At 46.5% G+C, this 15,772-nt stretch overlaps 1 protein-coding gene and 1 long non-coding RNA gene across 4 annotated transcripts; one reads left to right on the top strand and one right to left on the bottom strand.

The window, feature by feature from the left end:
* Positions 1–193: 193 nt before the first annotated feature.
* On the bottom strand, positions 194–15,702 carry sned1 (sushi, nidogen and EGF-like domains 1). 3 transcript variants are annotated; one of them, XR_009717856.1, is made up of 33 exons: positions 15,481–15,702; positions 11,417–11,704; positions 11,217–11,357; positions 10,979–11,141; positions 10,786–10,911; positions 10,568–10,681; positions 10,174–10,287; positions 9,824–9,937; positions 9,684–9,731; positions 9,528–9,614; positions 7,802–7,894; positions 7,599–7,733; positions 7,182–7,301; positions 6,992–7,108; positions 6,706–6,846; positions 5,823–5,996; positions 5,637–5,750; positions 5,460–5,573; positions 5,260–5,373; positions 5,038–5,154; positions 4,666–4,959; positions 4,264–4,453; positions 3,134–3,246; positions 2,779–3,057; positions 2,607–2,703; positions 2,447–2,538; positions 1,939–2,040; positions 1,748–1,867; positions 1,087–1,174; positions 760–839; positions 653–686; positions 497–557; positions 194–416 (listed from the first exon to the last, which is right to left on the bottom strand). XR_009717856.1 is itself a non-coding variant. In XM_061297074.1 (32 exons), the coding sequence occupies exons 1-31, from the start codon at positions 15,700–15,702 to the stop codon at positions 655–657; spliced, it is 4,143 nt and encodes a 1,380-aa protein (XP_061153058.1). In that variant the 3' UTR covers positions 194–557; positions 653–654. The 3 variants fall into 3 exon arrangements, 2 of the variants coding, with proteins under 2 accessions (XP_061153058.1, XP_061153059.1); XM_061297074.1 differs by having other exon boundaries at positions 194–557; XM_061297075.1 differs by having other exon boundaries at positions 194–557; positions 2,456–2,538.
* On the top strand, positions 12,163–15,646 carry LOC133166845 (uncharacterized). Its single transcript, XR_009717860.1, has 3 exons — positions 12,163–12,261; positions 14,659–14,734; positions 15,509–15,646. It is a non-coding gene; the product is annotated as an uncharacterized LOC133166845 (long non-coding RNA).
* Positions 15,703–15,772: the final 70 nt, after the last annotated feature.

Below are 15,772 nucleotides of genomic sequence, written 5' to 3'. Positions count from 1 at the left end.
AATCATGACGTCACATACCTGAATATTGATTTACCTGCTGTGGTACATTTTATTGGTTAAAAGGTTTACAAAAAGTAACAACTTCAATATAAATGATGCAATTCATCCATATGTACGCTAGTCGGGTATTATAAATGTGCTTGTACTGCAAAAAAAAATATGACTGTCAGAATAAAAGGCACCAACCCATATGGACATTTTAACATTTTTATTATTAAAATATTCACCTACAAAATTGGCCTATGAACACTATGTACAGCATAACGAGCAGCGATGCCTGCTAATACATAAAAATAACACAAATAATAATAACAATAATAATCAAGCTATTTTACAAAGAAAACACTGCGCCATCATCAGAGATAGGGAGAGATGAATTCTTGCAATTCGCAAGGAGGTTGTCAGAGTTCTGGAGCCTGAAATGATACAGGATGTCCATCACAAACACCAGCGGAACCTCGTCTTATCTTATCTTTCAACCAGCTAGTTCACGGACATTATTGACACCAACATGGACATTTCCATAGGTACGGTCCTTGTGCTGGCCTCCAAATGTTCTAGAATTAAAAAAAAAAAAAAAACATCAGATGCGGGTTTTTGGCCATTTGTGATCATTGTTATTGTTCTGGTGGTTAAAGCAAATCAGACTAACCTTCACTGTTGTCTGCTTGTTCTTCTGACTGTTACTATGGAAGATGACAATCATTATTATTTTTTTGATTCAATTTATTATCATTGTGACATCAGATCCGAACTCACCCTGACTTTTCTTCTGAAGCGTCGATTCGCAAACTTCTTGGTAGCAAACATCCTGTTGAACCTTATAGATTCTTTTGTACCTGCAAGAACAACAAAAGGAACAATGGAGGATTAGAAAAAAAAAGTCAGGCTGAGAATAGTCACAATCTTGTGAGCAATTGAAAAAATAAAATTTGAAATGAAAAGATGGAATTTCTTTTCCATTTTCTTTTTTACTGTTTAACATACCCAACAGTTGTTTCTGTATTAATAGTGGCAATTTAAAGTATATATTTAGAATAATTCTTGAAAAAAAATTCAAATAACATTACAAGGGGGGATACTTACACGTAATGGCAGACGTCGCCCTCCCACACGGGCTCGCTCTTTGTCTCGGAGTAGAGGCGGGTGCACGGGTGAGGCACTCGCTGGCACGCTGCGCAAAAACAAAATTTCAAAATGTGATTTTTTTTTACTCTGACCAGCTTTATTTTTTACCTACAAATCAGTTCGTTTTTTTTTGTAAGTATTTATTTTCTTTTTGCTGATGTTGATCTTGCAAGGTTTGCAGAAAAAAACATCCTCTGGATGACAATACGGTTCTTCTAGGTTTTGCACCACAGACCCATTTGACCCCAAGCTAAAAATCATACTCAGAAAGCAGCAAGCCGCAGTGTGAAGGAAAGAAACCCTTGACTTGTCACTTTGGCCACCATGTGTCAAAGTCCAAGAAGTTTCAATTGCCATGTGACAAGTAAGGGGGGTGATTAAAGTCTTCCGTGGGGTATGATTCTTGCTTTGGTTGCCACGGATACCAAGTTCAAATCCAGGACAAAACTCAACACACTGGATTGTTCTCCTACAAGTCATCTAGTGGTTGAAAAACTATCAAGTTTATTCTACATGATTTATAAGATTTTTCACCTATGGGGTGGTTCTGAAACGTATTCTTGGTTTCATGTACTAAAACCAAATGTAGCTGTGTGTGTGTGTGTGTGGGTCAACATACACAATTCACACTGTCCACCTTTGAACCCAGTGGTGCAGTCGCAGACGTGCGAGTCGCCACCGTCATTTCTGCATGTGCCGCCATTCAGGCAGGTCAAAGTGAGACAGTCCTGAGGCGACTCTGAAACAAAACAAGCAGCATGGTGGTCCAAATCTTCAAAACTTCAATTCGAATGACGGGGCGGCTCCTACCGAGTTTCGCCCCGGATGTGGTCTCCTCTTGAATCTCCAGCGCCAGGCTGATTTTGTTTGTGGTCTCCTCCATCCTCTCCAATCGAACCGGCGGCTGGGCTTCTGCCAAGCAAAAATATAATTTAAAAAAAATATAATAAAAGCTTCACAAATTTACAGTAACTTGAATTGAGGAGCTCTGGAACAACACCGTAGTCACCATTTTGGAGTTGATGATGTCATCGGCGGCATAATTCAATTAGCAAAGCATAACAACACATCTTAACATGTCAAAAAAACAACCCAAGAGATCCTTTTGCCTAATCTAGAGACACACATGGAACGACTTAAGCGAGAGATTTTTTTTGGGGGGGGGGGGGGACCTCCTTAACGTAAACAAACGTCACACAAACACGCAGCTGTAGAAAAGCTCAAATGGCCAGAACGACATCGATATATGTTTACTACACAATACTACATAGCTGACAGTTTTACAAAAATGCATTTTTAAATCCACACTGTGTTTTACTTTGCTTACTGGGCCGATGTCGAACGGCTTTTCTTGGCAAGTGTGTGAACTTGGCTGTGATCTTTGCTCTCCTGTCAATCAGTTCAGTGTATCTGGAGAGAACATCCATGTCAGTACAAGTATTATTTTTTTGGTATTATCTTTCTTGGTATTTTCCCACCTTGGTTCCGCGCCACCTCCCTGGTTCTGAGGCTGAGACAGCCTTCGTCCTTCCTTGATCGGTCGTTCTCTTCTTCCGGGCCTGGCTTCCATCGGCACTGAGCCCAAAGAAACACAATCATTTCAAAACTTCATTCAAATGTCAAATTGTCAGGTGGACTTGTGGTACCCACAGGTGGTGAAGTCCAGGTACTGAGGCTGGCTGTGGATCTGCTCCTGTCCCACCTTCTTGACGGAGGTGAGGGCGAGGCGGTAGAGCTGAGCCGGCGTCAGTTCTCGGAGCGTGTACGAGCCCACCAGGCCGCCGGGGAGAAAGCGGCTCCTGGTGGTCAGCCCTCGCGTCACGTTCACCACAAAGCCGTCCGAAACCAGCCCCGGGTGGCGGGTCCAGGTGATGGCGGCCGAGTTGGCGGTCACGTGGGCCAGCGACAAGTTCTGTGGGGGGGATGGCCCTGCAGGCAACACCACAAAACAAATGAAATGAAATTGGCGAGGAATCAATTTTATTTCGAAAAAAAGGAATCCTACGTGTCCAAAAGTGCAAGGGTCCTGCCGAGTGGCTTGTGGAGGGAAACTCATCGGGTCTGAGTCCACTTTGCGCCAACACGTCCACCGTGTACTTGTGGGCAGGAAGCAGAGAACTGAAAAGATCATGACAGTCGATGTTACATTACAGAGTTGTGCAACATCACCCCCTAGTGGTAGGAACAAAAACACACTTTGGCCAAGCAAAGCATTTTAATTACTGCCTACTAGCTCTGGGATTTATACAACTTTAAAAGGTAGGTAGTTAAGTAGCTGGCTAAGTAGGCAGCTAGCTAGTTGGTGGGTAGAATTGGAGGTTACAAGATAGGTTGCTAAGTAGGTAAGTGTTGGAATAATTTAAGTAAAGCCTTGTCATTTATTAGTTTATGGCTATACTTTCATCTAGGTTTTTCTCTTGAGTGACAGGGATTCCTTTTGATCCCTGTGGATTTTATCCTTCCTGTCCTTATGTTATCTGTGTGTTTTTGTTTCTGTAAGAGGCCTTCACTAACAATGAGCAGAGCTTATTTACATAGGCGAAATGTTCTTATTTGGTTGAAAGAAACTTCATTCCTTTTAGTTAACTGTAGGTTTGGTTCATAGATGGTTACAAGTTATCCCATATTTACTCAATGTTTGTTAAAGTGTTTAGGACAAGTCACTCGTTCTTATTGCGTGTTACTTTACTAAGTAGATAAAGTCTAGCCAAGGTTTAGTTGCATTGTTCCACAGGAGTTATCTGATCTCGCTCGGAGACGACTCGGCCAACAACTGGAAGAGAACAGACGGGCAAACTCTGCGGGGGTCACGGGTCGACAATGAAGTGCTAATTCACACCACACTACATTCTTTTGCTAATCAGCGTTGCTACAGACACAATCTCCCCTCCCTTTAGTGTAGCAACGCCTCTGTAACCAGGGAAACCAAAACATTAAATAGAGGAGCACGTGGAGGGAGAACTCAGAATTGATGGAGATTGTAACCGAGTTTCCTCTCTCTATCGTTCTCCTCGCGAGTAAACCTGTTCTGGTTCTTTTCTCCTCTTCCTTCCAGTGTGTGGTTTAATGTCTGATGGTATTTAGACCTAACAGTAAGATAGTTGGGAGTGATTTGTGACTGTTTCAGGGTCTGACCTGAAGGCAAGTTCGCTGGTGGTGGTGTTGAGCAGGACTGTCTGCGTTTGACCACCGTCCTCAGACGTTAGCGTGACTCGAATCCTGCTGACGGGCGCGTGTCGAGCGGCCTTGAGGTTGAGGCTCCAGCTCAGCCGCGCGTCATACGCCGTCACGTTCAGCGCCTGAAGATGCTCCACCCGCCGAGGCCCTTTTTGAAAAGAAACAAAACCGTCAACATGAGTATAAGCGCTTGACGGAAAAAAACGCTCCTCTGATGACACGCTACTGAAATGCTTTCACACACGAGTGACATGCTATTGACACGTATTTCGCATTTCAGAGTATTAGACAAACACATTTCAGTTGTGTATGTGAGAGCCTTTTAGTAGTATCTGTGAGAAAAGTGTGTCTGCCACTGACTGGTGCGTATGAGAGCGGTGGCTGGCCTGCTGACGTGGTCGCTGTTGGCGTTGCGCTTGATGGAGTAGGTGGAGATGTTGTAGAGCAGGCCGGGCACCAGACTTCGCAGCACGTGCCGTCGGCTCTGCCGGTCCAGAAAGTCCACCTTGCGGGCGCCTCCGCGGCCGTGCGGCGCGTACGTCACCACGAAGCCGCTCAGCCACGCCGTAGAGGACGCCTCCGGCTGGTCCCAGCGTAGCTCCAACTCGCTCTCTTCCACACGCTGCACGTGCAGGCCGGAGGGGGGCAGCAGATCTGGGAACAGGTTAGGGAGCCAGGTCAAAAAGATGAAAACTTCTAAATAGTACATCAATTCAAATAAAGATGTCCGACCTTTCTCACAGTCTTTCCCCGTGTGTCCGGCTTTGCACACGCAGTCGTAGTTGCCTCTTCTGTCACTTCTGCATTCACCCCTGCTCCCGCAAGGGTGCAGCACGCAGGGGTCCTCCACTAGGGGGCGGCAGAGTCAAACACTTGTTACAGCGCTGCTCCCAAACAAAGTGTGAACTGGCTGAACCTGAGGATGATGAGAGGGAGGAGGGGAAAGTCACTTACACATCTGGCACCGGTCGCCGAAGAAGCCATCCTTGCATGTGCACGCGTACGTCCGCTTGGAGGCACGACACACGCCGCCGTTCAGACACGGGTTGGACTCGCAGCTGTCCTGCTCTACGCACACATGCACACAAACACACACGAGCATGTTTGAGGTCTGTTTTGTAACAAATAATACAGTCAGCGTGTTTTATGTGTACCCGTTTGGCAGTGGCGTCCTTTGAGGCCCACCGGACAGCGACACAAATAGGACCCCGGCTGGTTCTCGCAGGTTCCTCCGTTCTTGCACGGCTCCGACAAGCACTCGTTGACGTCTTACAAAGAATAGAGTGCAAATTAGAAATAATTGAACCGGATAAAAATAATGAAGCACTTACCTGTCTGACATTGGTTTCCATTATAGCCTTGCTCACAGTCGCAGACGTAAGAGCCTCCGTGGTTGCGACACGTCCCGCCGTTGAGGCACGGCTCAGACAAGCAGCCGTTGAGTTCTGGAGGAAGGATAGAACATTTGTTTTATGGGAATCCGTTTGAGGATTGGATTGTGGGTTGTTGTGGCGCACCTTCGCAGACGGGAGGCTGGCTCCAGTCGCCCTGGACGCCGCAGACACTTTGCGTGGCTCTGGGCACCGCCACGTATCCCGCCTGGCACAGATAAACGGCCAGCGATCCCGGCAAGGTGGACAAGAACTGAACGTCGGCGTGCTCCACCTGCGGCGGCGGCCCGCAACCCATCTCTGCAACAATCAAGTGCAGGAAAGAACGTTGAGGAAAAAAAAACAAATTCTTAAGAAGAAAAAAAACAGAGATGCAAAAAGAATTTTGTATTTTTCACAAAAAGTGAAGAAATAGTTTGGAGGCTACTTCCTGAGTCATGTTTACATTGTCACTTGTTGCTAGGCAGATTTCATTGGGCTCAATCCCACCAGGAGACCAGTGGAAATAAAATGTTACTTGGCAGCCACATCCATTGAGCTTATGAATTTTCTTTTTTTTAACACATTTATTTGAAGATGAAATCACTCAATTAAATATTTCAAAAACTATAAAGTTGCCACCAGGACATGGCACTAGCAACAGGGGCACATTGAGACTAAAACGAGCTTGGCCTCAATGCTCATATGTCCTGGACTTTGACTTGAAATAACTTTTACTCGCTTCTACTTGTACACGGGCTTGTGCCGCTACAGGGCAGCAACCACGCTAAGATTAGCGTCACATGGACACGGCCAGGGTCATCGGAGCGCCACGAGGTTGCGTCAGATTAGAGGTGGAATCGGACCAAAATATTGTCCTATCTTGGGGCAGCGTGTAACATTACAAAATCGAAGTAAAAATGATTGTGAAGAAAAAAAAAAAAAGTCGCTTTTCCTTTTTATAGGAGCAACGTTGGTTGCAAAAACAATCAACCTCTAAATAAAACACGATTGTTTTGGGGTGGCTGACCTGCGTGACGGTGCGTGGCAGTGTTGACCTCACAGTGTCTTCCGGTGAAGAAGTCGGTGCACTCGCACTTGTACTTCCCGATGTAGTGGAAGCACGTCCCTCCATTCACGCAAGGACTGGATGCGCACGGATCTGGCTTCCCTAAATGACAAAAAAAAAAAAAATGAAAGCATTTGCTGCATCTGGAACATATCTGGTACTTTTCCGGATTTGATGTTTCAGTGCCCCGCCCCCTCAGTGGTTACAGCCTCATTCTAAAATGCATTATGTGTAAGGGCCCACTCACCCACTTCACAGTGCTTTCCGGTGAACCTGTATGGGCACACACATCTGTAGCTGCCCGCTTCCTCCCTGCACGAGCCCCCGTTGCGACACGGACCGGAGGCGCACGTATTGAGTCGCACTAAAAGCACACGTAGGTAACATTTGCATTTTTGTGACTTTGTCGGCTTGCCCACCCTAATTGATGTCGGTACCTTTCTCGCAGTGCTTGCCCCAGTGTCCGTGGGTGCACTGGCACGTGTAGCCGCCGTCGCGCTCGTAGCAGTAGCCGCCGTTGAGACACGGGCTCGAGTCGCAGACGGATTGGGGCTGTACTGAAAAACACAAAGCGACACTTGACTGTGTTCCTTCCGGCTCTCCTTCGGAAAAAAACGCAAAACTGCCGAGGGCTATTTGAGCAGATTGGAAAAATGTATTTATTATTATTTATTTATATTTAATATATTGTTTATTAATATTACACCTTTTGTTATTTGAAAAGAAAATGATTCAATAAAAAATTTAAATATTTTAATTAATCAAGAATACAACTTTATTCTACAAAAATATGAACCAAACAAATACACTGGATGTTTGTAAAAGTCTTAGTGGCCTTGAATGAGCACTCTTACCATAAGGGTAAAAGTCCTGCTGGTCCAGTTCTGCAGCGCTGGTCTGACACGTGCACAGGTACGCACCGCCGTATTCCAAACACGGACCCCCGTCGGGACACGGATGATTGTTGTTGCACGGCGTCTGCGTCACCTCTGAACGCAAAGCACAAAATCACCATCAGGCCACTTTGAAACGATAAACGGGTCAAGTCCAGACTTACCGAATTGGCAGTAGAGCCCCGTGTAGGAGGCGGGACATCTGCACGTCCCGTTGCTATCCGCGCAGACGCCGCCGTTCTGACACAGACATTGCTCTGCAGCCACGCAAAATAGCAAAAGTTAGCGAGTGGATTTGGGTGCTGATCCAAATGTAAACAAAAGGCAGGCTGCGAGCTGGAATGGTGAATGAATGGCGACCATCTGTAGCGAATAGCGAGCGTCTTTCATCTTGTTATTGATTAGCTGCCATGTGACTTATTATTGTGTCGACGGTGAAGCGCATTCACACACACTGCTCCCACCCAAAAAAAAAAAATATCTTCATATTTTTTGCTACTTGACATTCTACTGCTTCCACATTCCTCAACCGATTCGATTCATTCCGACATCCTAAAATGCAAGTCATGAAGAATAATCACACCTTTCCCATGATTTCCTTCAGGCACGAAAGACCTGGATGAGAAAGCTTTTTTTTTTTCTTTTTTTTGGACTGTGAAGGAAATACCACGTTTTTCTCAAGATGGGACCCAAAGGCGGCAAGTACAATGAAAACAGCAGGGGCCCCAAAATTGAACCCTTTGGAACACCAGTGGGAGACCGAGCGGGACAACTAAGACAAAAAAGTTCTGGATCCTAATTGAAGGCGGAGGAAGCAGCCGTACCACGCAAAAGAAAAATCCCTGGCCTTTGAAGTTTATTCCTTTCGTGATACGGAACCGATGTGGGGAGAACCCTGGGGCCCATTAGCGGTAGCTTCATTAGTACAACGTGCTCTTTCATTGGCTACCTTTGAAGCCATGAGGCGCTCGCTGATGTCCTGCTTGCTTTTCTTTTCTTTTTTTTTTTTTCTGCTCCACTTGCCGTTCCAAGAAAAGCATTTGGGAAGATTTAGGAGACGCTTAGTTGCGCTAAGGGGTGACAAGTTGCACGCTGTTTGCCGAAGCGCCGCTATCAAAGAGCTTTACCACGGCGAGGCACGATATGCTGCTGGGTTCGGCTCTCTCGCCGCCGCAAATCAACATAGAAACACTTGATATTCTCCACATGGCTTTTTTGGATTAAGAGGTATTCGTAAGTCAAAGTGTCAAGGTTTGAGTCGGATTTTACCATCACGGCGGGGTCAAACGCATCGAATACCAGAAAGCTGAATATTGATGCATTTTTAACGCCATTTGCTTCCAATTCAATGAACATATAGCATCACTTATATGATATGATGAAATAATTCTATTTTGGGCTTGAAAATTGGAATAAAAAATGTTTTTTTTTTCGCCACACTGTAAAAAAATATTCGATATCCTTAAAAAGTAGGAATTCATTCTCGCAGTATGATTTTGTCTCCGCGTTCCGAATACGACACGACTCGTTTTCCCTTTTTTTTCTCCAAAATTGCGCCTGTGTTTTGATACTCAGTGTGGCGTGCTGGCCGTGCTCCAGAGGAGCAAATAAGTAGCCTCATATTTGCGCGGCGGGAAGCAATGACTGAATACCGCAGATTGCGGTATCCCCTCATAAACAAACATTTGGCCGTCTAGACAAAAGCGCTTCCTCTTTTGTTGGTAAACTCATAAAGAATGCTCCATAAAAGAAATATTTACAGGAGGCAGCCCGCCTAACCCTCGGGTCGACTCAAATGTGTCAGTATGGAGAATTACAACGATGCATCAGCACGCTACCTCTTCCAAGGCAGCGGGTGGAATTCCAACGTCCGGACGCGGACAGGCTTACCTTGGCACATGTCGCCGTAGTATCCCGGAGCACACGAGCACCGGTGTGCGCCGGAGTCGCCGTCCGATTGGCAGATCCTGTTCTTGGCTGCAGGCAAAGACGAAAATGATCAAAAAAAAAAGAAGACGACCAAAATGTGGGCAAAGTTGAGCTCACCAGTTTGGTTTTTGGACTCGGTTGAATTGAATTGAAGCTCCATTAGCTCTGTGGGGAAGAAAACGATGAATTCAATTCATAATTGGCTCACGTCATGTGACAACACGGTAGACAAAAAGGTCTTTTGACCTGAATTTCACCTGACTCACAGACGACTCCTGTGAATGGAGCGGGACAAAGACAGGTAAAGTTGAAGGCGCGATTGACGCACTGGCCTCCGTTCAAGCAGGGCCGCGAGTCGCACTTGTCCATTTCTACGACAGAAAATCAAATTATTATTGAAATACAAACTAAAAAAAAAGATGGGAGTACAGTGAACCTGACAATGATGCTAATTTCTATTAGCCCATCTATGGTGTTTCACATCACACGATGGCATAAAGCTAGCAGTAATGTTTCATTTGGTTTTGCCACTTTTAAATGCTTACGTCTCCAACTTTTGTTTATATAAACGCCAGTTGACTGTCCGCCTTGACAGACTGTGTCCCACCTGTCTGGCACAGCACGCCAGTGTAGCCCGGCTGGCACACGCAGGTGAAATTGTCAGCAGTCTGCACGCACAGAGCGCCGTTGAGGCACGGCCCGTCCCTGCACTCATCCACATCTGCAACGGAATGTTACATCCATATTCCAATATTTACTCAGCCGATTGATATATCCGCCACGCGGCTCCCCTCGTGCTGCAAATATGCGCCGCTGGCCGTCAAATAAAGTATCACAAGAGGTCGGATACATCTTCGCATCGCCCGGCTGTGGGAATGTTCACGAGAACGCCGCAGAATTGAAGAGTGGATTTCCCACATCTATTTATCAACTCATGTTATTTGTTTGAATTCCTGAACTAGTACTGCAATTCATATTTGACACATAAGCAGTGATGGTACCTGTTTCACACAGAGAGCCAGTGTATCCAGGTGGACACTGGCAGGTGAAATTGTTGACGTGGTCTTGACACGTTCCTCCGTTCTGACAGGGAAACGAAGCGCACTCGTCCACATCTGCAAAGTACGGAGACGGATTTTACAAACTGTGTGAGGTGTGCAAATTCGGTGTTAGTCCAGACACAGGGAGGGCTCGTGCTACTGTTACGCAGCCGACTCACTGATCTGGCATCGGCGTCCGGTGAAGCCCGACAAGCAGGAGCAAGTGAACGAAGGATTTCCAGTGATGCAATCGTCGATGCAGCGGCCTCCGTTAAGGCAAGGCCTCAGGTGCGGGCACACCGACCCTGGAGGAACAAATCACCGCGTGAAAGGAACTCCTCACGGTTGGTCAAAAGCCGGCGTCGCTCCTACCTGAGTTATTGCAGCCGCCCACCTCCACGTTGATGTGGTCGATGCGAAAAACCCAGCGGCCCGGGAAGCCCACGTTGGTGGTGGTCTCCACCTGGGCCACGTCTTGGGTGCGCGAGCCGGGAATGTTGAAGTACCTTTTACCGTCGCCGGCGTTAAAACCTGCCTGGGGAAAGGCGGGTAGCCAATCAGAGCCGAGTAACGAATCAGAGTTTCCTTCCGTCCTGTCAACCATGCTTACCTGCGCTGCAATGCCTCCCAGGCCATTTGCGTCCCCCCCGCTACTGGCGTGCCTTCCGGTGGTCCAGGTGATGTTGTTGTACTGGAAGATGGTAAACGAGAGCTCGCCATCCGTGATGAGCACCACTTGGAATGTGTTCACCTGCAGAAAGACAACTCGTTTGTGTCTATACGATCATAGTTTGAGGTGGACCTCCATACCGGCGTGGTAGAACTGCCGCCATAAAAAGTGACTTGGTGCCAGGTGGAGACGAGCACCCAGGTGGCGTTGAAGTCAGGTAGGTCTGAGAAGTACATTCGGATGTCGGAGGACGCCCGGCGGAGGGTGAGCGGCTCGCGGCTCTGTCGGTAGAAGACGCGCCCCGCCCGCCGGTTGTCCACGTCGGCCCAGAAAGGCGCCACGACTCGGCGGTCCCCGGCGATGGGGAATGCCACGGGGGTGAACTGGGACACCTCCCGAAGGAAAGACACCAGGCCGTTGTTGTTCACCTGTGGAGGAGAGAAGTGAATCATCAGTGACTCAGATGTTTGCACTTCCCCGATGGCAAACACATGCGAGGTTTATTTATTTATTTCGTGGAAGGACAGACTGCAGCTGAGCAAACCGAGAGATTCTCAACTGGGAAGTCACTCAGGCGGATGGAAAGTTCACACGTCTAATAATAATACGTTTGATTTATAATTCACTTTAAAAAAAAACAACTCAAAATGCTTATGTCAGTGATAATGAAGTAGTTGGAAGGTAGCTAAGCCGGTTTGGTCGGTAGATCGTCGGTAGTTATGTCAGTAGGAAGGAAGGTTTGAAGGAGATGAACTTTGCCTCTGTGCCCGCGTGGCCAAGCAGCATGTGACAACAAAAACATGAAGGGAGAGTCAGGGGAAGGCACCCGGCCAGCTTTGGCTTGACGCCTTCAAAACATCATTTGGTATAAAAACAGCCCAGGAAGTTTTATTTGGCTACAAGGACGGAAGCTCACTTAATGATCCCCAGCACGGTTTTCTTCCCCTTCGCATCAGCGGGATGGAGTGTGAACCTGGACTTCTGCGTAAGACTGCGGAACAGGGGCGCCGAGGTCGGCCCGTCCGATAGCGGGAATTAAAAGGGACGCCGATTTGGGAGTTGTGAAGCTCCCACGCCTTCGGAGCAAAGCGCTAATGATGTGTTTCGGAGCCTTCCGATGACATTGGATAAACTCGACATGAACGCATAGACCGTAAATACATACAAAGTATATATAGAGGGAATTTACGAGCGTTTAAGACGAACTGAGGACCTTTTGTCCGTGCAAATGGTGGATGGTGTCTTTGCACTTATGTGAGAGAGTGAACGGGTTCAAGTGCTGCCCAGCGAAACAGAGCCAAGGTCAGACTCGCAGGAGAAACATCTCTGTCGGTATTTCTTTAAAAAAAAAAAAAAAAAAGAGGAGGATTGGTAGGGGGAGTTTATTGAGTGGCGGACACATCCTGGATTTAGCTTGGGTGCGTTTCTGCCGGCATCGGCGCTTTTATGGAGGACAACAAACTTTGATGTGGTTTACGCCGGGCCAAAGCAAACCCGCCGAACGGAGGAGACCATGCCCAGGCGTCAACAGGAGGGGAAACACTACTTCTTTCTTGTCAAAAGACGGACGTTTCCGCTACTCCAAAGACTTTGCGCCCCATAAATCCCTTTCAGAACAACTTTAATACGGTGCCGACTCTGCGGGTAATTGCGGGGCTCCTTTTTTAATTAAGGGAAATAGTCAGTTTATGTCTTGACAAATCTAGACAACTTGCTGCCAAACATAACAACACACGGCAAGTGAGAACATCTCGCATCTCATTAACGAGCTTGTTTTGCTTCTTTTTTTTTTTTGTCGCATATTTCCTTTCAAGCATCCTTTCCTGTTTTTTCACATTGCACAGGTGGCAAAACTAAAAATCTTTTTTGAAACATTATTTTGTACCGTGCAGTTGATAACGAGACATGAGAGGGTTCCCCCGACGGAGAGCGCAACTTATTTTAACTCTCTGTGACTATGCTAAGCTAAGTGACATACAATATAGGCCTTGATGTAAAGTGAGTTGTGTCATTACTAGCCAGTAGATCAGAAGATGTCAAAGGCTTCCCCGACTTGTTTCAGCACATTGCGCTTGTGCTAAGTTAAGCAATACATATATATCATATATTAACTTGAGTCATTACGAGTGGGCATAAAAGCCCCCTCCCCGTGCATTCCCACTTCTTGTTTTAGCACTCTCGTCGCTAGGCTACGCTAAGTGACAATAGTATAAATATGAGTTGTGACATTACGGCGCAGTGGAAATAAGGTCATAGGTGGTTTCCTAAATAAAACGAAAAGTTAAGTGAACTTAGTGCGCTACCTATGCTATGCTAAGCTAAACTATTACGAACTTGTTCGGCTTGCTCAAAACAGAGCGTTTAAAAAAAAAAAAAACATCTTTAGAGATGAGCGCTTGCAGATGTTGGCCGGATATTCTGCGAGCTCCTACGTGCATGCATCATGTGTTTCACTCCTGGCACCGCCTACTTCTTCTTTCTCTCCACTTTCTCTCCGCAATAAAAAGCGGCAGATCGTAACTATCTCTTGCTCACATCTGCTTCCAAACATGTGCTCTGTCCTCCCTGACCTTCACGCTCCCGAACCCCTGCGTTAAAATGTATGGTGGAAAAAAAAATAAAAAAATAGGGGGCCACTCGCTTTTGGGAGCCGCGGCGCGCGGGACTGACATCTGGGTTGCGTTAAGCCTTGATTGGTCATTTCTAAGATAAAGCAGCTGGACAGTTCCAGGGGGAAGACCCCTGCCATGTTATCTGAGGCGTGGGAGGAGGGGGTGGGGGGGGCTTATGGGGGGGGGGGGGATCCCACAGCAACATGTGAAAACTTCCCCACACAAAGCACAACAACACAGCGACAGCCTGCCTGGTTACCGAAGTTCCTTGTTTGTCAATCACAGTGGACCAAAATAAAGGCAGGGCAGAATATGGAAAGCGCTTTCAGCATTTAGTCGATTCAGTCAATTTTATGATATTCATACAATTTAAGATGAGTACAATATTGGAATTGTACATATGCTATATTTCACTTTGCTTTTTTTTTCAGTTAAATCAAATATTTCTCATTTTATTATGAGGGTTATATCAATGTGAACTGTGCTTATTGTTATATTTATTTTTATGTATTTTGTTTTTATTATTCTACATTATATTATTGTTATATGTTTTATTTTATAATATTTCATGATATAAAAAAAAAAATTTTTTCTTTATAGGGCTCTCTTTTGATATCCTTAGGTAAGCGCTACGGGAAAATTCAAGTTACATACCAAACAAGTTTTTTTTTTTTACCTTCAAATGGGCTGCAACATTTTCCTGCACTTTCCAAAGCAGCTAAGGTGACTAACTTGACTGACTTATGCCAATTGTTGCTGTGGTTCCTCAGCCTCCCCTGGTGGCCATTTGAAGATATGAGGAGAAGGAGGAGGAAGAGGAGGAGGAGATGCATCCGCACACAACAGGTGGTGTTGATTTAAGGAACATCAAAGTGTGTGCGTGAAAAGCCGGTGAAAAGTTCTTCTGCGGGTCGCACCATACGGCAAACATTTAATACGGCACAAATGAAGGTTACATGCACGTGCACGCAAACATACGCAAGCAGATTTTTCAGCAAATAAAGATCGGATTCTTTTATATTTTTTTGCAGAAAAAGGTTTCGTAATATAAAATCGTATTTTTTCGACCGATATTTCAGCTTTAGGAAAACATCTCGGGCTTATAAAATATTAGATGTTTGATGAGAGAATTTTTTTATATTTTCATTTTTCAACGGGTAGGTGTGGAAGGGGCTGACTTGTTTGCCAAATAACGTTTGTAAACCGGTGAAATGACGAACACGTCCCCTGTTGATTGTGCTTGCATCATTTTCGATTTTGGATCAGCGCAGCTTTTGAGTTGAAGGTAAAGATGAGTGGGGGGAATTGCGTCCATTATGAGGGAGGGAAATGGATTGAACATTTTAGATGACTCTTTCTTTCGTCACAGAACATGACTGAGATCATGAGAAAACATTTGGAAACGTAAAAGTCCGATTTTTGCAGTATAAACACACACACACGGCAAAACATGCACAAACTCTGCGGTGTAGCGGCCGGGCGCCAGCCCCCCTGCTCCGTCTCATCCCCCTGGAGTCCTGTCACTTTGCTTCGCCAAGTCCGCACAAACACACATGCAACACACACACACTTAAAGACATAAACACACTTACATAGAGTCCCGTGTGCTTGTCTCCAAAGAAGGGGAACGCCACCGAGATGTCAAGGAGTCCCGAGCCTCCGTCGTCCTGGGCCACCGTCTGCGCGTCCCCCCGCTCCGGGCCGAAGGGGTAGAAGTCCTCCAGGGGCACGGCCGCCTCCGCCCCTCCAGGCGGCAGCAGCAACAGCAGCAGGGCGCAAAGCAAGGAGGACAGCGGCCGTGGCGGCGGCGGCATGGCCTCAGCCACCCTAGGGGGGTAGCGGATGGAGGAGGCCCTGACACGAACCCAGCTCGGGAGGGGGGTA

This window comes from Syngnathus typhle, linkage group LG14 (assembly GCF_033458585.1).
Source record: "Syngnathus typhle isolate RoL2023-S1 ecotype Sweden linkage group LG14, RoL_Styp_1.0, whole genome shotgun sequence".
Classification (NCBI taxonomy): Eukaryota; Metazoa; Chordata; class Actinopteri; order Syngnathiformes; family Syngnathidae; genus Syngnathus; species Syngnathus typhle.
Note: the sequence above shows the minus strand (reverse complement) of the source record. Positions and strands in the feature narration are given on the sequence as shown.

What these genes read in the sequence shown, in the direction of transcription:
- sned1 (XM_061297074.1), bottom strand. Translation starts at nt 15,702, where the DNA reads ATGCCGCCGCCGCCACGGCCGCTGTCCTCCTTGCTTTGCGCCCTGCTG. An exon ending in CACCGCTCTCATACGCACCA is followed by an intron (nt 4,454 to 4,665) that starts GTCAGTGGCAGA and finishes CTTTTCAAAAAG; the next exon opens with GGCCTCGGCGGGTGGAGCAT. An exon ending in GGCGACGTCTGCCATTACGT is followed by an intron (nt 840 to 1,086) that starts GTAAGTATCCCC and finishes TTGTTCTTGCAG; the next exon opens with GTACAAAAGAATCTATAAGG.